The 26,431-nt window shown below is 39.3% G+C and overlaps 1 protein-coding gene across 1 annotated transcript in view; it reads right to left on the bottom strand.

The window, feature by feature from the left end:
- Positions 1 to 681: 681 nt before the first annotated feature.
- FER1L6 (fer-1 like family member 6) overlaps positions 682 to 26,431 on the bottom strand; it is a 71,180-nt gene continuing 45,430 nt past the window's right edge. The window contains exons 27-41 of the mRNA XM_026841520.1: positions 25,279 to 25,401; positions 25,117 to 25,156; positions 23,242 to 23,357; positions 21,976 to 22,107; positions 20,842 to 20,967; positions 19,824 to 19,951; positions 18,007 to 18,177; positions 16,700 to 16,860; positions 13,689 to 13,831; positions 13,030 to 13,118; positions 11,318 to 11,416; positions 8,766 to 9,007; positions 8,268 to 8,431; positions 5,507 to 5,607; positions 682 to 1,334 (exon numbers count right to left, since the gene is read on the bottom strand). Of these exons, the coding sequence (XP_026697321.1) occupies positions 1,154 to 1,334; positions 5,507 to 5,607; positions 8,268 to 8,431; positions 8,766 to 9,007; positions 11,318 to 11,416; positions 13,030 to 13,118; positions 13,689 to 13,831; positions 16,700 to 16,860; positions 18,007 to 18,177; positions 19,824 to 19,951; positions 20,842 to 20,967; positions 21,976 to 22,107; positions 23,242 to 23,357; positions 25,117 to 25,156; positions 25,279 to 25,401 (2,016 nt within the window). The 3' untranslated portion in view covers positions 682 to 1,153. The remainder of the gene's footprint in view (positions 1,335 to 5,506; positions 5,608 to 8,267; positions 8,432 to 8,765; positions 9,008 to 11,317; positions 11,417 to 13,029; positions 13,119 to 13,688; positions 13,832 to 16,699; positions 16,861 to 18,006; positions 18,178 to 19,823; positions 19,952 to 20,841; positions 20,968 to 21,975; positions 22,108 to 23,241; positions 23,358 to 25,116; positions 25,157 to 25,278; positions 25,402 to 26,431) is intronic.

Genomic DNA, 26,431 nt, shown 5'->3' with positions numbered 1-26,431 from the left:
CTAGGATTTCTGTTTCTTGACTTTAGATACTTTAAAATTTGAAAAGGGTTTTCACACTTTTTATGAGCAGAGCATGATGCAAAGCATTTTCTCAAAGGTCACCTCTACAATGTGTCTAACCATGGATTAGACTAGATTTCTATAGCTACTTCAAATTCATAATCACTCATTTTAAGGCCAAGTGGGGGCATTAAGTTATCAATCATTGCCTTGTGCATGGCAGGCTGCAGCATTTTCTTCTGTATTCTTAGGTAGGATGAGGATTTTCACATTGACAACTGTGTAAGGTTTTATTCCTTGTTTTCCTTAATCCTCCATGATTTGTTCCACTCTGGAGATTTTCTCTTTCCCATTCCTCTTTCCCTCTGCTCCTCAAGCAGCAGGATTCTCCTTGTTCCCTCTCTTTAACAAGGATCACTTGCTACTGCAGTGCCTGTGACTGAGTCTTCATCTTCCTGATCCCCCTCCTCCAGCAACCTCCAGCACTTTCAAACTGCAGCTGAACAAAGTTCTTTCCCTCTCTGCTTCTGCCTCCCCCTGTCACAGACACTTATCTCATTTATAAGTGTGTGAGACATCTTTATAGAGCACAGAGCTGCTACTGAGAGGCGCAGGATGAATTCTGCACATGACACTAAATGAGACAATTTAACCTTAGATTTTTTTTTTTTTAATAAACCTTTTATCTCAAAATAATCATGCCACTATAACAAGGTCATTGAAAAACAGTTGAAATAATTAATTACAAAACTATGCAAAGACTGAACTATACATTTATCTTTGTGTACAGATTTTTCCCTGAACATTTAATCATTTGTCTGTAATAATAAATATCTGACTGACAAATCAGTTTCTGCATAGCATTAAGGAACTTACTTTCAAACTCAGGTTTTGGTGCAGAATCAAACTTCCATTGTCAATAAAGCTGCAGCAGTATGTTAATGATAATGCACATTAAGGCTGTGTCTGGATGAGTAGCCAAAGAAGACATTAAAACATTCTAAAAGAGCTTCAGTTTATGATATGAATAGTTATATTTGGTTTTGACAATGACTGAAATGTGTTTCGGGTTGATTAATTCTCTATGCCTGACTTCTATTTTTAACCGAAGTGTCTGTATAGGATTGGTTACAATGAGAGCCAGAACTTATGCTCATCCTACAACTATCCTATGACTGATCGCACCTGGCAGCGTGTAGATGAAGAGCACCAGGAAGACAATAAGAATAAGCAGAATTATACCAGTGATGATGTACTTCTTGTAATTTCTCCAGATCAGGTGATACAAACACTTGAAAGGATTTACAAACCAAGAGAAGGATGTGTCTGGTCGGCTAAAACAGAAGAAAGAAAAATAAAAACTTTTGTAAAGGCAAATCCAGCTATTTCTAAGGTTACACCACTACAAAATAGATATTTGAGTCTAAAAAGGCCCTTTAACTCCTGGGAACCCACTAAAGAGTTTAGAAGAGACTTCCACAAAGTTCACATACTATTGAATCATTCTTCAGTTCACACTGCATAACCACTCCAGTTCAAGGTAAGATATGGGGTTCAAAATTACAGGCAAGATCATGATAAATCCTAAAGAAGAAATGCAGATATACTCAAACTTGAGTACAAAAGCTGTCTAATCATTGCAAGGAATTTAACATCGCAAAAGGAGTAGTCACTACAAAAAATCTGATTGCTCAATGATAGTCACAGTGCCAAAACAGTCGGAGCCAGCTCAGGCCTGGCATATGGCCAAAATGGCATCTTTTCAGGAAGAAATTTAAAAGAGGCCTCCCGCAAACAGGAGATGAGGTGAAACCTAAAATCTAGGCAGTTTGCTTGCGTACATAAAGAAGAGCCACCTTCTTCTGCTGGAGAATATCTGCACTCTACAATCCTAATTTTTTTTTTCAAATGTTGCCCCATGTTATATTCTCCTCCATCCCAGGAGTTTCTTCATACTGTACAGCAAAGCTGGCTACATACAGAGAGGAAAACAATGTTCTCCTTCGGAAAAACATTGGTGTAATCTCTCCTCTGGCATGCCACCCAGTTTGGGAGGTCACTGTGCCTCTGCCTTCAACAGCCCTACCCCTGCAACGAGCTGAGGCAACATCTGTCAGTTTTGTGTGATGGGATGACCTGATGAAAACGGTGATGGGATGACCTGATGAATATGGTGGTGTGGAGCAACATTAACACCTGCTAAATTTGGTGCAGGTTGTCTTTCTTATCTAATATCACTGTAGTTGTGCAGATAGTGCAGCAGTAAGGAGAATAAAATTAAGACTCAGGGTCACAAAAAGCAACAGCCATGTCTCACTCCAGAAAGCTGTTTAAGGAATTTAAACAATGTCTTAGTCATCTGGAGAATTCAGCGTTTAGTATGTGGAAGTGAATGCCAATGTAACAGAAAGTCTGTAAATCTAAAAATCCAACTGAATATCTTTTAATTAAAGACTGTTTTATACTGAGGTGGAAGTGACTCAGAAATAAATCAACAAATAAGCCCTCCAGGTTAAAAGAGATTATTAAAAAATGGATATTCTAAAGAGTCAAACTTAATGAATCACAGACTCGAGTAACAAAACCATTAATCTGCATGTTCCAACTACTTAAGGGCTTTTCATAACCTTTAAAGATAGGGAAAAAAAGCCAGGCTGTTGATCATTTAATTTGTTTTCTTTGCAGTGTAGGCAATAGAATTCGGTACCAGCTATAGCAGCATATTTGTTATAATAGAGTGCATCCAGAAAAGCATTCTGTCTTCATTGACAGAGATGAAGAGATGGACAACATCGTGATACACATCATGGTGCTTTGGCCAGCAGGAAATTACACTCACTGCACTTTATTTCTCATTTGCATGTTTCTCTTTTGTTCCCAGACAGTTAATCTTTGTCCATCTTTGCTCTGGTACATTAAAGAGTCTGCTACTGTCTAGTAGTTCCTAGAAGATAATTTTAGTTTTGAAATAATTTTGTTTCTTATTTTGAAAACTTGATTACAAAAAACAATCTGAAACTTTCCCTCCCTATCCATGTGAGTGTATGTGATCAGAAAAAAAAATGTGACCCTACAGTACTGGCATAGAAATATGGAGGTCCTGACACAAAGCTCCTTGAGATGCACTTCTTCCCAAAGAGAACTCATTTAAAGTGCAGAAACAGTTATCTGTTATCTCTCAGCTGATTTTGTCTGCTCTGCATGTATGAACTACATATTCCATCTCTCGGGGACACTGAGCTGGTTAATGGCATGCAATGTCTTCAGCTTTTAGTTTATTTTCTTTCCAGTAAGTAAGTGTCTAGCTAAAATAGTATTTACTATTCACAGGGTAATAGTGGTTAGTAACCCTAGGATTTATTTTGCCTAACTTTAAAACTTAGGTGCCCAGCCTGGTCAGTCATGGGCTGTCTGCATGTGGAGAGGAAGGACCTTCTGGAGGAGAATTCATCTCTTTCCCCAGCTCCGGTCTTAAGATATCTTTGTTAGGTAAATGGGGTGACTCCATCACCTGTACATGAGCAGCTAAAAAGGAGCCTGAATGGCTTGTTTCTGAGATGGGGAATGTCAAACGAGACTAGCCCCACTCTAATCTCAATTTAATCGAGGCATATATCTCAGTTAAGAGTAGAACTGGGTTGAGCGATGTGTCAGCCATGTATTTAATCATAAAAACCTAGATGTGGAGCCTCTCTGATTACTCAGTGCAAGATCTGGAGGAAGACTCTGGTTTTGTGGCTCAAAACACCTCCAGGCGGGCTATGCAGCAGAGAAGGGGCCAGCAGGCTAGTGACAACCTTTTGTCCTAACAGCATATTTCTGGATAAAATGCACTTGAGGTGAAAACACAGGGAGCCCTGGAGCCCAGGCTGCCTGGGATTCATGGTCTGGGCCTGAAAAAATGAGAGGAAAATGAGACAGTGCCTCTGCACATCCTGTTGACAACCTCCTGGACATGTAATGCCGCTATTACACACTACACTCCCTCTTAAAACCGCCTAGTTTGATTGCTTCCCACCACATGTATTTCAGAGCTATCCCAGTCCTCTCTCCTCTGTAAATCAGTGCTTTAGTTTCCATTACTGGGAGTCTTTTAGACATCTGTCAGGCATAGCTCATACTGCCTTTGGGTAAAGATGTTGGGTGAAATGATTGATTGAAGTCTTTCCAAGGCTAATTTTCAACAAGTCTACCTCTAATTTTCAGGCTAAATTTATACCCTTGGTATGGGTATTGGCAATTCCACATTTATGCTGATTTCTCCTTCATGTTTATCCTGAGATATATATCAAACCAACAAAATTAAACAGAATGTGCAATGATTACCATTGTGATTAGCAATTGATTTTTAGAAGCCCTGGTAGCAGGAAATATAACATCGATTTCTCTTTTTATTTTTTTTAAATCTAGCTCATTACTTTATAGAACAAAGTACTTGAGCCAAAACAGATTTGAAGTATATTTTTTCTGAATGCAAAAATCTCAGCTGATATTTTTTTAATGTGACAAATGCTGAAAGACAAAATGCTCATTCTAGATCATATGCCTTTGATAAACCACTTTAAATGTCCTCATTGAAAAGTCTTATGATGAAAAATAAGCATTTTAATTCTTTGATTATGAAGTAAAAAAAATTTAGAGAAATATTTGTTAAAGTGGTATCATTCCTGTATGAGCTGATTTTCATGTTTTATGTGCTTTTATATGCAAGTGATTAATTTATTCAAAAATAACTATATATACGCAGAGGTCAGCTTTCCACTGGCATGTAATAGCTGAGATACCTCTAAATGTGTGCAGATAATTCTTGGAATCATAGAATGAGTTAGGTTGGAAAACAGCTTTAAGATCATCAAGTCCAACCACTAAACCATGTCCCTAAGTGCCATGTCTACAGGTCTTTTAAATACTGTCAGGGATGGTGACTCACTTACTTCCCTGGGAAAACTGTTCCAGTGTTTTATAACCCTTTTGGTGAAGAAATTTTTCCTAATATTCAAAATTCTTGCTTCCTAATACTAAGACTCTGTGTCCTAATGGTCACATTTTAAAAACAAAAAAAAATAGACATAGGAAATATTTCATACAGTCATTTTAAAGCATTTAAATATTAATGGCTTATAGATATCCTCTGAAAATATAATCCATCTGATCTTTACAGGTGACTAAACTGAGGTGTTGGGTGTATGCATAAATTACGATGGTTTAAGAAGTTATCCCATACCAGGTCAGCTGTGGAATGAGCCCGCATGTGAACTCTAGTTGAGGACAGACGTGCAGCAATGCAATTTATTTGGTCTTCCAGAGGAAGGTATTTCAGCTAACCTGGAAGTTGCTGCCAGCTATGAGTGCCAGCAGCCAAGCAATGCACAAGTTGGACAAATGTCTTGCTCAGGGTTACAGCAGGAAAGAGGACAAGAACCAAGAGAGGAGAAAGACTTGCTCTTCCCCGTCTCCTGCTGAATGCCCCTGCCCCAGCTTGTTTAATGAGTGGGCTTCTACTCACTTGGGTTTTTCCAAGGGCTCGGGCTCCTTTCGAGCTTTGCCTACCGGATTCTTCTCAGCTTCTTCTGCTGTGACTAAGTGAAACTCAGCTTCCACCTTGCCCTGGATCAGAGAAATCATATGTAAGCATCCAATACTGGGTTATTATCACTAAATCACAGCAGGATTCAGCTTGTGGAGAAGTTATGAAACCAGCCGAGGGCAAAGGAAGTTGTTTAGAAAAAAAATAAGATAAAGTTTTTGCAGTTAAAGAGAAAGCACAAAGGAAAACCCAGGCATCAAATTCCTGACTTATGCTCAAGGACCTTGAGGAAATAGAGAGGTAGGATGTTTTCTTCCAGACCCATAAATATATATTCTGCTTCCTAAATTATAACGTAAATCATCTGAGAAGACCTGTCTTCTATCTATCACACTTCCTGACAGAGCTGAATGATCAAGCTGGAAGCTGCATTGCTGATGTGGGCAAGGTGTAGTACACCAATGGGAGGAAATCCAGCCACTCACAAGTCCTGGAGCAGTTGAGCTGTGGGGTCTCAGCTCACAAAAGGCAGATGGCTAGAAATGAGATCTGTGTGCTGAAAACATCAGTGCTAGAGCTCTGTTCAGCGTAAAAGAATAGTGGTCTGGCAGGTGGATGCAAAATAAATTTTTGTGATGGATGGCCAGAAGATGATACACAGAGCTGTGACAAAAGGACAGCTTTGTTCAGCACCAACTCACTGATAATTTCTAGAATCAGGAAAAGTCATAATGGCATATAACTTCTGGTTTACTGCTTGTTTTCATTGTGACAAACCATTAAAGCTTGTTGAGTGACCATCAAATCATAATGGCATATAACTTCTGGTTTACTGCTTGTTTTCATTGTGACAAACCATTAAAGCTTGTTGAGTGACCATCAAAATATTAGCACTTGTAAAAGATCATGTCTGTTACACCTTGCAGTAGAAATATGTAATCTGAGTTATTTGGACTTTTCGTATCAACTGAAAATCCTGCTATGAAAGTTAGAGTTTCCTAAATATGGGTTAAATATTTATTTTTCCCTTGCACTCACAGTAACAAATCTGTTGATAGTTCTGTCTGTATTAGGTTACAGAGATGTTGTCTCTTCCCTGTTCATCCAGGTGTGTTCTTCAGTGCTATCTCCACCATAGAATTAATTAGGCCCAAGGGGAAAAAAAAAAAAAAAAAAAAAAAAAAAAAAAAAAAAAAAAAAAAAAAGAAAAAAGAAAAAAAATATTTCAGAGATTTAAAGATTCCAGTAACTATTAAGAGTGGGCAAATCAAATCAGCTTCATAAAATCTGTGTTGGATGAAAAACAAACAAATTGCTTTTCATGTATTTGCTATTTTCCAACCCCATACTGTTATGGATATAAAAAACTGAAATGTGGTCATTTATCAGTGGCTGCAATTCAGCATAGAACTAGGCTGAAAGAAGGATGAAGATAAAAGGGATCAGTATGGAAGACAAGGGGATCAAGAGCTGAAAGTAGACTGGGAGAAAGAGAATCAATTGTACTAGAGCTGAGAAAATGGAGGTAAAGCAGGGGTTTGGGGGTGGAGCCCATTCACTAAATCCATGCAAAGTACACAGTCACCTTCGTCTGAAGAAGTCAATAAACTTGAAGATGGCACTTTTTATTAAAACATTCTTGCTGGAATGGACAGAACTATGAAGGAAGGGTGAGGATTAGGAAAACCCTTAGAGAATGAATGAAAATCTAGAGAGGGAAGGAGATCCCCTAAAAAAGGGGCAAAGCAGGTGTATTTGTAGAGGGCTATACTACAGGCAGGTATCTTGTAACTCTTGGTCTGTATCCCCCTGGGGATCTGGATGCACCTAAAAAGACTCCAACCACACTAATCCCAGAACTGGGCTGCAAGGATGGCTTGGGTCCAAGCTCCCAAAGTCCACTGTGGCCATGTGAGCACATCAGCTTGGGTTTTCCTTCACTATCTCACACACTTCTGCTTCATGCTCTGTTTCATATAGATATGCCCCAAAGACTGTGAGCAGGGTTAACTATTGGGATGTACTCCAGATTATAAACAGAAAGCACTATAACATTATGAAGAGAAGCTGCAGCAGAAAACTCTGAGATAAGTGGCTAAGTACACACTGAGTGAGATTTACACCCTGCTGCAAGCCTGGTTACACTAAAGGTTTTAGGTAAATGAAAATTTGTGTGTCAGCATTTATGTTCCTCTTAGGAGGATAATTCTAACATAACAAGTCTTGTAGAGTTTAGGGGAAGCTATCATTGTCCTTTGCACTCCTTTGTACCAAAAAATATTGGCTTATTGAGCATACTTCAACAAGAAGAGGGGACTGTTCTCTTTCTGCTTGAGATGTGTCACTAGCAAGGAGAATTATGGTAGATTCCAAAATTAGTTCCTTTGCTCTGGTTGAAGTGAGAAATAAGTACTAAAGAAATAAATAAGCAGGTGAGATTCCTCTCAGGATTACCTCAGCTGAAATAAAGTTGGCTGGAAACACCTCATTTTCCACACTACCCATCCAGTGTGCTGGGAAATTAAGAAATCACAGAAAAAGTACAAAGTGCTCTGGTTGCCTGAGATTATCTGAACCAAATCTATGGGGAACCAGTGAAGCATTTGGAGGGGTCCTATGGACTGCCGGTGGTGTTTGTTCTTCAGATACCATATCCAAAATTAGCATGTCTCTGTCTCAGGATCTCAGCAGAGCACAACAGCCCCAGAGAAAAGCTGTTCATCTGTAGTGAGATGCCTACCGTGAGTTCCCCAGCCTTGATGAAAGGCCACCAGCCTCTGATGCGCTTCTGCTGAAATATGGAGATCTTGTTTTCTTCACTTGCTGACATAACTATGCCTAGGTCACAGCTCTTGGCTGTCTTTGCTGCTCGAGGGAACCCATTCAGGTTTAATTCAAGAGTGCCTGGAGGGATAAGTAATTTGACAACAGTCAGAGACCAGCCAGACACCAAGGTATTCAAACAACAGCTTCCAGATGAGATACACGCAGCCAAGCATCTTGGGCCCAAGCTTCAGGCTGGAGATCTCTCTGTACTGTCATTCATTTGTGTTGCCATGGAAACATCTCATCTGAGTTCCTAATTATCCTCTCTCCAAGAAATGTGTAAGTTTGTAATGTGGTGCTTAGAGAATGACAAGCAAAGTTGGGTCTCAAATACCGCTTTGTACATACCTCTACAAAATACAGGTCTGGTGAGACCTCAGGTGAAGTTCAGGCAGATCTATTGCATACTTACCCAAGAAATCATCTGAAGAGAGTCTTTCAAAGTCCCACACCTGAAGCACCAGCTCAGCAGGTATTTTGCGCTCTGTCTTTTCCAAGGAAAATATGTTTTCTCTTTTACTAACCACCATTTGTTTCTCGGCTGGGAGATAGTGGAATGGGAACACAAAGCGCCAGTTGAAATTGCCCTCTCCTGTTAAGGAGTTGTAATGTACATCTGTCTCCTGCTTGTCATCTTCCAGGCCCTTTATCCACCTATGGCAAGCACATAGTAGAAAGCGCTGCTGTCACTGGGGGAGTTTGAGTCATGGTTGTTGTTATTTGGTTACAGACATGATCATTTACTAATTCCTACATAATCAGTATGAGGAAACACACTGTTCAGGGCTGTGACATGTAGCAACAGCCTCGGCTTGGGGATGGATCTCAGCCACCTGCCAGCCATGGCACAGGCTGCAGTGATGGCCAGTGATGATCAAAAACTGAGAGTGAGCACATGATTTTCAATCAATTAGACCCCAAAATACCAGTTGGCGATTCACTATTGGCCAAGACATCTGTCTTTTTTGGAACAGGCAAAGAGAGCATCAGTCATTTATCCACTACTAATCACCCTGTATTCATGTTGTGCCAAACTAATAAATTGTGTGTCAATATGCCAAGACTGATTTCAGTGCTTAGTGTTAAAGTCTAAGTTGTTTGTGGTTGCTATTTGGGGGTATAAACATGGCATAAGTATGGCTGGAGAAGTCTCTGTTTCTTCTTGTGATTTCCTCTTGGTTTCTGCTACAGTGTGCACATCTGATGTGCAGTGCTATAGTACAAAAGGACAATCATTTCCTAAACAATCTCTTCTGAAGAGCTCCACTGAAGTAATGATCCAGCAAAGTATGTTTTGGTTCTGAAGATGATTTATCACAGCTTGAGTAAAGATTAGCATCTTTGTGTTGCATTCAAAGAGTGGCTTTTCCCCTGCAAGCCCCATTGTTTCAAAAAGGAATTAGGAAAACCAGTAACAATGCCAAACACAGCACTGTGCAAATCCATGCCTGGTGACATGTGCACTGTCTGATCGTAATGAGATTTGTGTCTTCATCATTACGGCACAGAAGCAAAAAGTTTTCCACTCCTGGCTTTCCCTATCAGACCGCTCAGGCACTCATAGTGATGACTTCATGTTATCACAGAGCTCAGCATAAAGGCTGGCTCCCTATTTCTTTCCTCAATTTTGTGCTCTCAGAGCTACACTGCTACTTCTCTGAACACGTTATTGCTAAATTGGATATATCAGTGTGAACACCAGCGATTTCAGAGTAGCTTCTCTCAGGGAACTGCAAGGAGAGCTGCAATAACCACACTTGCAGCACGCTGGGGGCCATATGCTTGTATTAGTGCATGCTTCACCTGGGCTAATACCACCTGCTCCAAAGGAGTGGTACCACTCCTGATGCCCCACACAGCTTGGTCAGAGCTAACACAATGTAACCCCACACAGGAGTAAGAGCTGCTACCAGACCGAACTGTCCTTATGCTTATTTTGGATTTCTTATTATGTTGATGTGATTTTCAGAACCTGCAAAGTGGAAAACATCCTCCCTTCCCTGCTCCATCAGTCACAGCACTCCCTCTTCCAGCTCTTTGCATTTGGTCATTGGCAGTACTGCAACAAGTTTTGGGGGAAATTCAGTTTTCTATATGCCTAGCACTCAACAAATTCAGATTTTTCCAGAACTCCAAAATGACATAATTCACACTGCCATATTAATCTCACTCTCTAGCAGTGGAAACACAGCAAGAAATCTAAGACCAGACTCACACCTGAGTTTTCCAACACTTCCTACTGCCATTTATGCCATATATTTCCCCACTCCTCTCTGGTACCTGCATTCGAATCCTGCTCAGAAGCAGAAAGTGCAAAGCAGTACTTCAAAACAGGCAAGTAATTTTAGGAAGTAACATGCTACAATCCCAGGAAAGAGCTGGTTTGAGTGTTAAGGTTCTCTTTAGTTCTCCCTCTTTTCATTTTATTTATGTGATATGGTTTATTGATTATTCCAGTAACATCTCTGAAGCTGTGATAGATGTTTGGTCTGCAGCAGGAAGGAGATGAAGAGCAGAAAGTGCCCATGGGATGTTCTCCCCAGTGTGGCTGTGGTCATTCAACCAAACATGCTCCCCACATGGGGTTAGAAAATATTTCCAATAGAAATAGTCTGGCAAATAACTGCTTTCTTTTTTCGAATGTAGTCATAATTCCCTTTTCTCTGATTATAACAAATCTCTCTGCATCTGTAAGCTTTTACAGTTCAAGTTCTGTAAGTGTTTGATTTCTGTTTGCTAAACTGGGGGTTTGGTTCTGAGCAGAAAGTAACGACTAGCGTTGTTTTACAGTTACTTGATTTCAAGAGGGGGAAAAAAAAAAAAAGAAGCAGTATACAATATAGATGAGTAAGTTGGGCAGGCATTTAGAGCAAAATGCCAAGATCATAAAAATAGCGCGCTTTTTTTGTGATTTTTGAATGAAATATTACATGTTCTTTTGAAAACAAGTCCTGAAGATCTTACCCTTTTACATAGATATCACTTGATTTTTGCCCCGTAAGGATATTTTCATCTTCTAGAATTACATCCTCCGTATTCCAGATTATTACCCTCAGTTCATAGCTGAAAAAGAAAAGAAAGTAGGCCTGTATATACTCAATCTCTGGTCAAATGCCAATGTAAACATCTATCAAATCATGATTTTATAAAGTGAGAAATGTTGTATTTGTGAAAAACTCTTAAAATATCATCAGCCTCAGGCCTCTTCTGTTTACAAGAGTCTAGTGATAGAGTAGGGTTGGTGGCTCCTCTAAGGTCTTGAAGCATGTCGGACAATAGTGGAGTCACTGTCAGCTTCAGAGGGATGGAAAATTCCTTGCTTTTTATGTGTCTGTTGCTTTTCATTTCTTTTCACAAAAATGTTTCAATGAAACAAGGCAAAGTTGATCTGAACAACATCATCAGAGCAGTCTCCACAACAGTGAGCAGCTTGCTAATAAAAACGAGAGCTCCCTGGAAGGTGCTTTTCAGAAGAAATGCCTTAAAACATTGAATTTGGTGCAATCTAGTGCATTAAAAGGGAAGAGAATCGCTGTTTAGAGACATTTTCATTTAAGCAAGTGCAATCATCTGTAGAGACATCATTAGTAAAAGGAATTAGTTTTCCCATCATTTCCACTTCCTATATCCATTTATGGTGGCCATCTAAAGCTCTAGAAGGTCGAACTGATATACAGATGCTACAGGTGGCATAAAAAATTGATACTAAAAAATTTAGGTGTGCCTTGAGTCATTGTATAAACTGCAAAATAAAATAAAAAAAAAAAAATAAACCAACTATGTTTGAGAACACTAACATATGATTTTTCTGATATGAGATGTGTTGTTTTAGAAAAAGCCTCAATCTCAGGTGTGAAACAGTTTGTCCCAGAAATTACCAGATACCAAGATCAGATACCAAGATACTAGGCCATGGAGCTCTTAAGGAGATATAGACCATAAAAACCAAGCTTCTGCACTAGCCAGAGACTTGCATCTGCAATACTCCGTCAGAGCCTTGTTCAGCTGAAGATCTTCAACAAGACGTATTTTCACAAAGTGCTTGAAGTCTTACGTAGCCTGGAGACTGTTTTGCTGCAGCAAATTTGCATTTGTCATCAAAATGTGTGTGTTTGCATGTTTACTTTCTTTCTCATAATTAATGGTTTGACAATATTTTTCCTTGCTTTTGTAGACCACAAAAATGGCAGCAACAATTTGTTTTTGTGGATATGATTAGTTTCAAAATTTTTTGGATTGAAAAATGCTTGTTGTTAAGGAGATTTATAGAACATTCTGGTCTGAAGAAAGTAATTGTTACATAGACTCTTATTTTTGTTAAATCTTGGCTTTTGTAAAAGGAAAGAAAAAGAAACAAGTTTTTATTACATTGTTTCTTGTTCAAACACAAATAATACAGGAATGGTACCTGATGTTGCTTCAGACATAAAATTGTCAGGAAAGGCCTTGGTAAAATATTGGAATAAAGCTGATACAGGATGGGCTGAGAACTCTGTTGTTCATTTTTATGTTTCATTTACAAACATTCAGTTAGCTTGAGGAACTATCTCAAACTTGTGTCAGGATCGCAGAAGTTTGTTCTGATAGTTCTTTTTATAGTTCTTTCCACACACTTAAGAAAGATTCAATCTTTGAAGACTTATGCCAGTGTGCTGGGAGGAAAGCATAAATATTACCCTTTGGGTTTTCTTGGTGAAATGTCCACTGGAGGTCCTGGCAGAGGCATATCTTTAGGAAACATGTCGACCCACATCTGTACACGACCCTTGAAAAGAAAAAGATAAACATCTCTCTAACCTGATTTTAGAGACTTTAAAAGGCTTTAAATGTAGTTCTGACATCCAAAACCACCACGTCCTCTATAAGCACCAACCAGCTCACTATCCTGTAACTATGATTTCATCTATAAACTTACTAGACAATATATTTTTTTCATACACATTCTCTCAGTGTCTCAGGAATTTGGTGAAGTTGGAATTGAGCTCAAACATTTGCAACTTCAAGGTAAAATACATATAAAAATATTACTTGATGAACAGAAAAAAAGAACTGAAGTCTAAATATAAGCAGAGTTAGTGTTACCTTAGTAAACTAAAGCCTTTAAAAGAATGAAAATATGCAGTTATACCTCATGTGATTATTGTGTGTTTAGGTAACTGGCTGTATACATACATGTGTGACAATTTCCAGGTTGATACTGTAAAAATCTCATGTATGGTACAACATTTGGATGCTGTTTCTGTAAGTTCGCACATACAAATAGAAACCACAATAACTGGAGGAAAGAAAAACTGCTCCCGGGTCTATCATCACCACCACCTTTGAGCTGCTCTACCTGTTCCATGCCTGGCTTATCCTTATGGTAGAGAGGCCGAGTCTCAATGTGCTCTGGGACCAGTTTGTATCCAGCCCCAGGGATTTCTTCCCAAGCACGTAAAACCTTTAAGGAGAGATGTTCATACGATTCAACTGGCTCCTCTATAGGAAAGAGTAAAACAAAAAGAACAAAGTTGAAATATAATGTTGAACCCCTTGGTAATATGTGCTATTAATTATTAAAAATGTTCATTAAAAATATGCTTGAGTTAAAAGGAAGGTTTTATGTATCCCAGCTGCATAAAGATGGGTCTTGAAATGCATTTAGTTCTCGTAAATAAGGATACCCACCAGGGTAACTAGATTAGCACTTAGGCAGCAGTTTATCTGTAATAAACAGTGAATCATTTCATTATTACTGTTTCTAACAGGAAGATGGAAGAAATCTGTGAACTACTCTTTTAACTGAAAATGTGAGTCTTTTCTACAGCTCGTGAAAGACAAGGAGACTTGGAATTTGATGAAGCTGACAGTAAATAGGCAATAGTAGTTATAGCTACACTTCATTTTGCCTTGTGATGGCAACAGCGAAGAGAACTGAATGACACCTCAGGGGAAGAGGGTTGAAGCCCATGGGAAAGAGCATGTGACCTCCTGACCAGGTAAGCTTGGCCACTGGAGGAAGGGAGAGCCCAGAGAATGGCACTTCAAGGAAGGATCAGTATTAATATTGAAGGTAGAGTGGATATTGGAAAGCACAGAAAGCCTTTTGACCTCTTGACCTTTTCTTTCCTTCCTTTTTGTGTGGGATCCAAACAGAAGGGACACAGACTTTTGAAGAGGGATATCTTCTAGATTAGGAGAGAAGTACCCAAGTGAGAAGAAATTCAAGACTTCTTTGTCAGCAAACTGTTGTTACTTTACCTGTGTTGCTATCTCTGAGTTGCTGGTAGATGTCAAAAGGTTTGTTTGGGATTTAAACAGTAAGTGTTAAACCCTTCCTAATGGTTCAGAGAACAAGGAAGCATAACCCTGTGGTTATGAGTCCTGGTTGCCTCTTGTGCACCAATATGTGTTTGAGATATGATGTATTTAATTTAATTTTAGCCAGCTAAAACCAAGGTCTTTAGCCTGAGCTACTCAGACAGGCAACCTCTACAGCAAGGACATAGACTGTCCCATATCCTCTCTAAGACACCTTTCTAAAGATTGTTTTCACCCTTTGAAGATGCCAATTTCTTCCTATTGGATACGGGTAGTCCTAGACTACTTGGGAGTAGTGGTCAAGCAGTTGGACCAGATGATTGTTGTAGGTCCCTTCCAACTGTTCTAGTCTAGTCTAGTCTAGTCTAGTCTAGTCTAGTCTATTCCTATTTCTATTTCTATTCTAACATCTATGCTCCTAGAGCAAAGTTAAATTATTCTTTCCCTTGCGATTTAAAGCTGGATGTAAGGTCCATAAATATAATTTTCTCCACCTGTAAAGTGGAAATGGTACTGCTTCTCCTTTTTGGTACTCCTCTAGAGCTCAAATCTGTGGTCTTTGTTAGTTTTAAAGATCCAAATGATGACCAGCACAGAAATCCAGCAGGAAATAAGGACCCAGATGTACTTATCAAAACAGCAATCTGGATAAGAATTGTGCAGAAGACTGTCTGCTGTAAACTCTTTCTTTATAACATGTTGAAAAACTTGTGTACATAAGTACTTTGGACTTTGCCATCTGGTTCTGTATTTCCTTGCTTCTGGTTTACATCATCTTGTCTGTTGTTGGTTTGTCTGAAGCTTGGGAAAGTTAGTGAACCAGAATTTTGATCAAGAGATTCTGTTGCTGGTAGTCACAGCCAGTCATCTGCTGGTGTGGAAAACAAACAGCACTACTGGAATCAAATATGTCTCTCAGGACAAGAAAGCAAAAATGGATCAACTCTTCTCCCTTTAGCAATGCTAATTTAGCAGCCTTCCACTTGAGGTGTGAGCTGTATTTTGTAGCTGCCAAGAGGAATTTGCTCAAACATGTATAAACAGATAAGGGTGTAGAGGTTTCTCTACACTGACACAGTGTCCACTACTGTCTCCAAGACCAGCTCCTCCTGAGCCCCCTTGAAAGTTTCCATCCTCACACCTCTTTTCCTTATCCTAAGTATGAAACTGAATCATAGACTGGTTTGGGTTGGAAAGGACATTCAAAGATCATCTCATCCAACCCACTGCCATGGACAAGGACATCTTTTTCTGACAGCTCTGTGCCACTCCACCCCTATGTGATATGGACACTCAACTTACTGGTAGCTTTGACCTCTTTTTAAAGCAAGATCTGCCCTGCCCTCTGGATTCATGGACCCCACAGATACCTGGATTTACACAGTGCTGTGTTAATGTTTCAGAGCAGTCAGAGTAGTAATAATCAAGAGGAGGAAGAAAGCAACAGAGAGAAAAGCCAAGTAGGCAGGGTAGGACTGGCAGATAAGTGACCTGGAACCTAACTGTGGTCAAACAGAGACCTGTCAAATCTTGAGTAACTCACTTCACATCCGTATTTCCCTTTCCCCTTCTCACTGCTTGTTTTAGTTTAGACAGGGAATGCATTTTTGAAAAGACTCTCCCTGACTTTCCATGCTGTGATTTGCTGTGTGGAAGGATCTCAGAGCATGCAAGCTACATTCATTTTGGATGAAACTAAGCCAGAAGACATGTTCCAAGAGGGTCCCCTGCACTCCAGGCAATCCTGGGCATCCTATCCTTGGGATCAGGCAGAAGTTAGTCCATAGTATCCCCCAACACCTACAATGGGGATGTCAGGTCACCAGAAATAACTCTCTCAACCTACAGATTCTCTGCAATTAAGCTACAGCAATAGCCAATATAGACACAGCCTTCATCACCACAGCTGTATGAGTATTTCAAAGCAGAGACAGGTTCCAGTAATTTGATTTTAGAGTGCATAGCACAACGGGGCCCCAGCTACAGCTTGGGCAGCTTCTTAGTGCTGCTACAATGCAGCTGATAAATGATGAACTAGTTCGTTACCGTTCTCATCTTCTGTGAAGACTGTCTGACCCTTAAAGACTTTTGTTCCTACTTGTATCTCCCCTGGCCGCATGAAGGGTCCACTTATTCTGTAGTCCTTACACAGCTTAGTGAGGATCTCGCTTGGCTTGGCTGCATCTCGCCATGCATTGTACCCTTCTCTGCAAGGACAGAACAGAGGATGAAGAGAAATGGGTGAGGTTTTCCTTCAGCAAACTGCACTGGCAAATCAGTACTTCCCATGCAGAGACCTGCTTCGTGGTCAGTGGCCCTGACATCTGCTCAGCCAAATTTTTCCTTTGAATTGTCCAGCACAACTTCTCTGTCTGCTCAGGTTTTGGGGCCAACCACTCTTTTATCTCAAAACACAGGAGACATTGATGCAGCCTTACCCACAGCTTAGATAAAGTAGCCCAGGTATTGGCATGCTCACCAAGAGAAAAAGGACCAGAGCTCATTCCCTGTTCTACCTAAAGGATTCAAGTATACATGTTCTACCTCCATTTAAGGAGAAGTGTTCTGTGGCTCCCACACATAGAGAAAAAGCTGAGATTATCTGGGGCCTGGAACAAGCACATAAAAGCAATATCTCACACTGGAGACCAAGCTGGCAAGGAAAGTCTTGGGGTTTGGTCTGTGCTCCTGCATTGCTTTTTCATATTGTCCACCCTTTGTTTGTAAATAAAATAGAGAAACAACCATAGGAGAAGAACCCCAAACCCACATCTCCCAGGTTACTGCCCCACCCCAGGGCAATGGAATTAATTTAGTTTGACTTTCTCTGCATTAATTAATCTTTGTGCACAATGTCCTTGAGAGTGCAGCCATATGACAGGGACCAGAAGCTCAGCACCACCATCCTGTGACTCATCTCTGTTACAGAGGCCATGCCAGCAGCCCTGATCTGGTCCTGCTCCCACCAGTGCACACCAGTCCCACCAGCCTTGCTGCAGATGCATAACAGAGAGCAGAGTGGAGCCCTGTCATAACTACTCTGACAGATTTTTTTCTATTTGTCCTTTATGCCTGTCCAAAGACAGTTTATCAAGCAGGTGTGTTATACACAGGCTGTTTACTATCTAAAATACATGGTGAATGAACAGTGTTGTTAATTTTAAAATATCCACTTCCTACTGAGGCTGGCAGCTACCCAAAGCCACTGATAAAATCTTTGGTGAATTTTAATTAAAATATTTCCTATGACACTTTTGTGCTGGAGAAAGCATAACATTTAGCCACAACTTGAAATTTTCCTTCAAGTCAAGACATTCACTGTGTGCTCTGTTGCTGTCTGAAAAGGTACTTACATTTCATATTGACTTTGCAACCCACAGGTAGCTCGATGCCTGCTGTAGAAACGATTTTCCAAATCAATTTTAGTCTCTCCAATGAGATCATCTGTTCCCACGAAGTCATGGTCGTAGATCAGGATTGTGAGCAAGGAATCCTTGGGGAATGTGGCTTGGATTTCAAATGATCTACAGGAAAAATTGAGACCTACATGCAGTCAAATCAGTTTTGAAGACTAAAGATTGAGTTAATGAATACTGTGCAAATAATGCGTGAACGGTGTCTCTTCTAATAAGCAGTAGGGTGGTTTTGGTAGTGATTTTTGTTTCAGTAAAATACCTGAATATAGCTGGAAACACAGAGTGCAAAAGTATTTTTTTTCTCCTGTTTCTGTACCACTCCCTATACAGTTCTAAGATTTTTCCTACCTACAGTAGACAGAGCAATGGGATGGAGCTGGTCAAGTGCAATGACTTATCCTGAATCCAACAGAGGTGGAAGTATGGAAATTATAAGGCTAATGAAGCTGTATGTAAGGGTTCTCACATGCTTTTCAGAAACCCAAAAAAAAGGAACATCAAAGTCTCTTCTGGTTTATTCCAAAAGCTCCAGGTTAGCTATTGAATATAGGAATCTGGGGACACCCAACAAAATGATCAAGCAAAAACTTTAAACAAGTCTCAAAAAAGCAAAGATCAGAACTCCCTTTTTACTCAGTGTATTTTTCAAGGATAGGAATCTTTGTCACTGAGACATTTAGAGAAGCTGAAAATATAAAACTGATTTTAAAAGTGATTTGGCAAATTAATGGAAGAGAGGACACCTCATCAGCAAAGCAGTGACTCCAGATTTCTCCAGAGCACAGGCAAAACTGAGCTTTGTCTCCTGAAGGATTTGCTGGTCCAATCACCTCAGTGTTGCCACTGGGAGAAGCAGCAAGGACTGTGCAAATGAACAGTGCATTCCTAACCTTGTCTAAACAAGCACAGTGGTGACTTCCCATTCCATCTACATGCATGACTGTGCTTTGTGGTTTATCACAACGATGGTTCAGTTGCAACCTCTACTAAGGAAAAGCTTAAATCACAGAAACTGAGATGGCATACTGTGAAGGCACCACTCTGTTCTTGTCTCTTCTCCCTACACTTTTTTTGTCTCTGCTTTTGCAGACGGGACCCTGGCCTAGGGGACTTTCAGTCTAACATAGTATCACTTCTCTGTCTTAATGCTCTTACAGAATAATTCCACCCCAAATGAAAACATTTTCAACCGTCTTGAAACAGGAAAACTTGCTGGCAAAAAATCACAGCTATTAGCATTAACAATATAAATAAGTACAAAGCATTGATAACGCAATGTTGATATTTACTGACAGCTTGCCCCTGGCTCCCCCATTCAGAAGGCTGTGTGGGTTCAAAAAAAAATGGTTTTTTGTTCTACTCCTAAAATTATGAGATTTATTTGGCACTCTATTCAACCTGAAATAGCAACAAAGATTGTGAAATCACATTTTGCTGTGCCAATATTTATTTCACTTTAAACTTAAAAATTGCATCAATTTGCACACACAAGATCGTTTGTTGCCTCATTTCCTCTCATGCCTCACTTTGCAAAAGCTCTCATGGATTGCATTCTGTGATGTGTTTTCACTGGTACAAAAATGAAATAATTTATATAGGGTGACACCAATTCTCAACTTTTTAACTAATAGAATTATAAAACATCCAAACAGGCAGAAATCAGCACATAACAAACACTTTGTAATAGTAACAGCAATGGTGGCATGTGATAAAGCAGAAATCACCCCTGAATAAGAAAATGAGCCATCACTGACCTTCCAAATACTGGGTTTAGTTGCTTAGGGATGTAATTTTCCCTGTCTTTAATTTCTGTGTTGCCCAGTCTCAGCACAATGTAGGGATCTGACTTGCCATCTGGATCCGCTGGGCTGAGGTTAAATGCCTGTTAAGAAGAAAGACTGTGTCCTCAAAAAGCTTGCTCAAATGCAGCATGGTCATGACACAAGACCGTGGGCTTCCTGCCCAGTCCTGTGTATCCTGTGTATGAGCAGGAGAGACAACCCTGAGGAGGAAGCTGGCTGTACAAGTACATGTAGGATTCAGGAAAGGTTTCCCAAGAATACTGGTCCAGACCCTTAGACAGTGCAAAACAGCTCCTCTTCTTCTTCTGGCTTGAAAGTCCTTATATTCAGGAAATAAAGCAATCTCTTCCTATCCTTCTCTTCTGTTTTGTTTGCCACTTTCCTTGCCATTCCTTGCCTTTCCTTCCTTGCCATTCTTCCCCTCTTAAATCACCTGCAACTCTCTTGTTTCTCTGAAATACCAGCTCCTTCTACCCCTTTTACTTCTCATATTGTGCTCTCTTATCATCTTGTCCTCTACATTTCTAATTCTTCCTCCACCCCATAACTTTTTCACAACCTCTACTGTTTTGATTACATGGAATTCACAGCCCTCAAAAAAAATGCTCCCACTGAGGTTTTGTTTAAATGTGTGTCATTTTGAAACAACTCTACTGATCAAAACTGGCTGCATTTGCATAATGTGGCTGGAACAGGTTGTCCATGCTATGTTAGTTATGTCTCTAGCCCTTTCAGTTTGAACAAGTAAAGTGATTCTCCAGTCTTGCGATTTATCATGAGGAATATGTAACTTTTTCTAGTCTGAACACACATTTCTACAACATGAAACATTGTCTGAAATATGACCCAAAAAATTCTACCACATGGATGAGGACTTTCAGAAGCTTCACTGCAAAGACACTGGAGGTAAACTGAATTGAAGAGAAACATCCAAGTTATTTCAAGGTTAAAAGAACATCTGTCTACTTACTGCCACAATATAAACCCTGATGAGGACTTTGACAGAGTGGTTTGGTGGTATCCCTTGCAGGATGCGGGGCTGCCCTCCATCCAACAAGCTGCCATCCTCAGGACTTCGGTATATGCAGAAGGAGCCCTGGTAATACACTGGTTTTTATCTCTCTTGAAAACAGATCAAGTGCAATACAAAACCAACCCTCTGAATGCAAACAAAACATCATTCATGAGGCCTGCACTGCAGCACATACGTATACACAACACATGTTGTGGTACCACTCCAAGGCAACACAGGCTTCAGTGCACTAAACATCATGCTTTAAAATGTCTTTGCTCTATAATGTGGTACTATTATCACATCTAGGTGATTGCAAGAAGTACTTGCATGCTCTCAGCTCTCTATCTTATTATTTAAAGAACTAACACCTGCAGGTGTTCTAAATCTAGTTTTCTTAGTATTAATATTCTAAAAATAATGTTTTGCCCTTAACTGTATATTTGCAAATCAACAATTCCACTGGGTTAGTTTTGCAAAAGTGTGACTGGAATCCAACTATATTTTTGCAGCCGCCACACAACTCATATAAATCAATATTGACTCATGCTGCTGAGTAGCTCATACTGCCTGAAAGCAATTAGCAGGTCATTTGAACAGAAATTTGCATTGCAAACTAACTGAGGTATCAATGAGTTTAATCAGTTCCTCTAAAGTACAAAATGCTTGAAATCTTAATAGCATTATTCATGCTCTGAACTAGGTTTTCAGATTGCCTCATGGTGCCCTGGATCAGACTGTGCAATTGTTTCCAACTGGAGTAGCTGTAAGGGCCTCCATTTAAATTACTGAAAATTACATCTGTGATGAAGTAACTGACAGTACAGTAATCAAGTTGCATTAGCGGAATCTGGGCTACATAATATGTCTCGTCCTCCTGTGGTTTAAAACTTTTTACATCTGGTGTTGGATATTGCTTTAATCTATCAGAAAATGGGAAAGGAAAAATATTACTCTAGATTCAATGAAAAAGATAATTCTATTTACAACAGACCATCAATGGCTTTTTCTTTAATCTTTATTATACCTGAAATAAGCATGAAATCTTAAAGTCTCTAAATTATTACCCATTTAATCAGCATTAAAGCTCACCTTAAATTTTCCTATTATTCTGTCTTCAGAGTCAGCGTGAACTTCATCATTAGATTTTCCTCTGAAGAGCTGGAAAGTTTTCACCCAGTCCTCGAAGTTATTAAACTCACTCTCCAAGTCTCCTTCATAAATCTTTGAAAATATGAGAATGCTTATTTTTTGTGGTGCAGTGAATATATTTATAGCAAGGTTTTTATTGCAGGATGACTAGCAATCCATTTTGACACAAAATAGGTATTTTAATAAAACCAAGGTTTTGCAAAAGTCCTTGAGGAAAAAAAAGTTAATTCCCCACTTAAAACATGAGCGGTTTTGTCCTTAACCAAAGTTCTCCCCAACTACTGGAACAGCACGTAAATGTAGCAGGTAGAAGTGTCTCTAGAAGGGCCAGAACAAACATATGTAAGCACTGGTGGGGGTGAAAAACAGTGTGGATGTGCTGCTCTTTGCTTCTGTTTTCTCTCTGAGATGTGCCTGTGATGTACTGATCCAGTCTGTTATGTTAAATGTGTCAGAACATGAGAGCAAAGCAGACAATAATAAAGTGCTGTGGGGACAGAGCTTTAGGATAGGTAAAAAGACCAAATAATTTTTAAAAGGAGGGGTTTTTTTTCAGCACTCTCCTGTAATTTATGAAGTGTTATTCAGTGTGAAATTACAGGGGCTATACTAGTGCCATCTCTTAAAAAACGGAAACAGCAGTTTCAAATTCCCCTTTAGTCAGCCATAATCTAATCCAAGCAGTCTTAATCTTTTCAAAGCTCCTCATCTCTTCAGTCATTTTGCATGACCCATATGGTTTTCCTTGAATTCCTTCTATCGTTACTCAATCAAATCTAATGCAAGCTGAATATTACTTCCCCATCCCTGTCAGGGAGGATGCACTGGAGATTGCAGCAATGTTTTCCATATTCTTTTTTAAGTTATTCTTAATAGACTGTAGTATTTCCAACATGAAATTTGGAATTTCTGAATTCCGTGTTTTACAGGCAAATAAAACTGAATTTTCACTTCAGTCTCTCTGGGGGTGTCTATATGGGTAAATTGAAGGTTTAAGGCCAAGGGGGCCATGTCTGCGCTACGATACCCTGGTTTCCTCAGGGCCCCATGTGCTGATGTATATCATCACTATCATTTTGTGTGTTTTACTCATTTTAAAGTGTCTGAAATAAATGTAAGGAGGATTCGCTAAACTCAGCTGCTGATGTCAAGCTTTGAGGAGAGAGTGAATAACAGTCTTACCTCTCAGCCTTACTTCTCTCTTACCTGAAGTGTTGCTAGGTTTGCAGTTTCTTTCTGTTTCTTTTTCAATGTCTTATCCTTCTTCTTTTTGTCTGTCTCCTCTTCTATGATCAATGCAATGTGGTCAGAAGTCTGCTTATCTGCAGAGATTTCATGACATAATGTAGGTTTTAGTGAGCAAAGCACATCAAATGCTTCAGATAAGGATGCAAAATACATTTTAAAGAGTCCTCCTCGATCCTTCTCCATTCATTTTTCTACTGCCAAGCATAGGCTCCTGCCTTTTCCCACCGCTCCTCCCAGGAAGAGAAGTGGCATTTTATCCTCTCTGTGGCTAACACTCTTCACAACAAGCTTGGTGGACCAAGTGTGATGGTGTCCTGTATTACTCCTTCCCTGCTGGCCATCTCCAAGAACACTTTTTTCCTTCCTCACTGACTCCTCTAAGATGCAAACTAACAGATCTTAACAGATTTTGTGCAAAATATAGGGCTTATTTAAAACTGGAAGCAGCTATTTATGCTGACTAGTACTTCAGATATAAGGTGATCCAAGTCCTTCTCTTCTCAAAGGTATCACAAAATAGAGTGTATCTCACCTTGTGAAAGCCTAGAAGTATGAGAAATCGGAGGAGGAGGTATCTTGGCCAGCCCCAAACACTGAGAGGGGACTTCCCAACAAAAAGACAGTGAGCACTCAAAAATGGCATTGAGATGGTTCAGTTCGTTGGCTGAAATCTGGATTTTGAGTTCATTTTGCTTTCTTTTTTTGAGTAGTTCTTGTGTGCTTGATATCACTAAATATTTTGAAATATGTATATATGTGCTCCTCTGTATGTAATGCCTATCATCATAGGTGAAAATATGTAACAAAAGCTATCAGAATTTACAAGATCTGAAGCCACCAGTCAAAAGCAATATGCCATGGATGCCTGAATAACATGTGGGTGGATGTCACAATGTCAAGTAAATATCTATTTGTAAATGAGCATTTGTAGAACATTTTCTATCTAAATATTTCCTCCCTGTGGCCAAGTGAGTTTCACTCAGAAACTAATCTCTGCCTCATCTCTCAACAGCCCTGTTGGTCACTGAAACACCATCAGCTGCTATTTCCAGAATGATACCATCTGACATTTAGGTTGTGTCTTTCATCCAGAGAAATCTCCACACCTCCTTCAAAATAGAAATCTCCTCAATCACGGGTGAAGTGCCGTCAGCTCTGGCATGGGAAGATGTTATAGTTTAATTCCAAATAGCAGCTCTGTGTAAACAGTAAAAATTTGTTTTCTTTGCCAGTCTGCTCAAGCAGTCACATTTGTCAAAAAAAAATTTAAAAAAAAAAAAAAATGTGTAGAGTTCTGTTTGATTGTGAGAGGACTTTTTAAGCCATGAAGTATACACATATGGAGACATATATATATACATACACACACACAGAGCTTATTTCTGGCCAGATCTTTTAGGTTCTTGTGCAAAAAACTTTCTGCTAGAACGTGAGCTAGACATGAATTTTTTCAGCTATGAAAATAACACACATGACTATGGAGTCTCTTAGCAAAAGCTTTTCCTACGTCATTGATCCTGAATTGGATTCAAAATTGAGAGCTTTTTTCTGAATCTGTTACAAATGTAATTTAAGATTAGGATAATCTCCACATTCTATCATTTAGGACTTTGACTTTGCAAATCTTTGTGCATGAGATCTGAATGACAGGAAACTCATATTAACCCAACACTGTTTATGAAGTTTTAACTTACTATCTGATCAGCTGTAGTGGAAAGAACCCAGTATACCAGCTGTACTCTGTTACCAGACATTAATTGCTGACGGTAAAATAGTAGAAAAGCAAAGTATTAGTAGTACAAAATAATAGAAAAATGCAAATAATTTACTTACTGTCTTCAGATTTTCCCTCACCGGAAAGAATTTCTTTTGCCTTTAAAAAAAAAAAAAAAAAGACAATGGACAAACTCCTCATTATGAATGAAATACCAAAAAGGAATCTAATTTTAAAACATTGCTTATCCATGAGAGTTTTGGTCATGTTGGATGGCTTACCTTTTGCATTTTGAGAACAGAAGCATAGTATTTTGACCACCAGTCAATAACATTTTCAGCTGATTCATCTGCAATTGTTCTCCTTCTCCTCTTTGTTGACCGTCGGATGGATTTTTTCATATCCTACCAAAGCATGAGAAAAAGACAAATTCCAGAACTGATTAAAACTAATCACCTGACTCATGGCATCAAGCATGAACAGATGTGTACAAAGAAAATTTCAACCTCCAAAGGCTAAATAAAATGCAATATGAATTAGTGTCTCTGTCTTTTATTCCAAAACACTTCATCATGATCATCATATTATTAAAGCTGTCTCTGTATTACCTACTGATGATGTCAAAACTTTGAACATTTGAGACATCGCCCCAGGACCAACACAGAAAACAGGCAAATCTACACAGAGAAGTAATTAATGATATTTTAAGGGGTGCAAACAGGGTTTCTCCCACTTAAGTCTGCGAGTATTTTAAGAACTCCCATTATTACTTTATTGCCTTTTGCAAGAAGAAAGAGTCCCAACAGTTGCTGGAGTTCAGCTGTTCTCTTCTTACAAAAAGCTAAAATCTGATCCTGAAGATGACCTGCTCATGTGACAAACCTTACTAACTTCACTCTTGCCTAAAGACTGGCCCTTGTTAAAGAGAGTGTTTCATCCTACACAATTAAAGAGAGTTGTCAGCTTGGCTGGGGAGGCCATAGCAGAGATAGGTAATTGGTCATGATAGATAGGTGGGAATAATAAATAATATAACACATTTAAATTACGGGGTTCTCTTTAGGACTCTTTTCTTACTATACTTTGCTGATATACATTAAAATTGTTCTGTATCAGATGAAAGATCCAAACTGGTGTGTACATCAAGGAAACAAGAGAGCTCTGCAGTCTTTGACCTAATTATGAAGGGTGCCTGAAACATCAAAGGTTAAAGAAGCATGCCTTACGTAGCTGCAGAAACAGCTTCTGAAGTGAAACACAGTACTGTATCCTCTCCTTTTGCTGTTTTTAATAAATGAGTATTTGTGATGGAAGAAACTACAGAGAAAGGAGGAGCACGTGCATCTGAACATAAAATAGTAAAGTCTAGAGTGTTTACTGTACTGCAAAGACCATGCTGACCAGAATTACTTTGTTTTCCTGTACTTTCCTATC

Source organism: Athene cunicularia (assembly GCF_003259725.1).
Source record: "Athene cunicularia isolate RWA chromosome 2 unlocalized genomic scaffold, athCun1 chr2_part1, whole genome shotgun sequence".
Lineage (NCBI taxonomy): Eukaryota > Metazoa > Chordata > Aves > Strigiformes > Strigidae > Athene > Athene cunicularia.
This window is presented reverse-complemented; position numbering and strand designations above follow the sequence as displayed.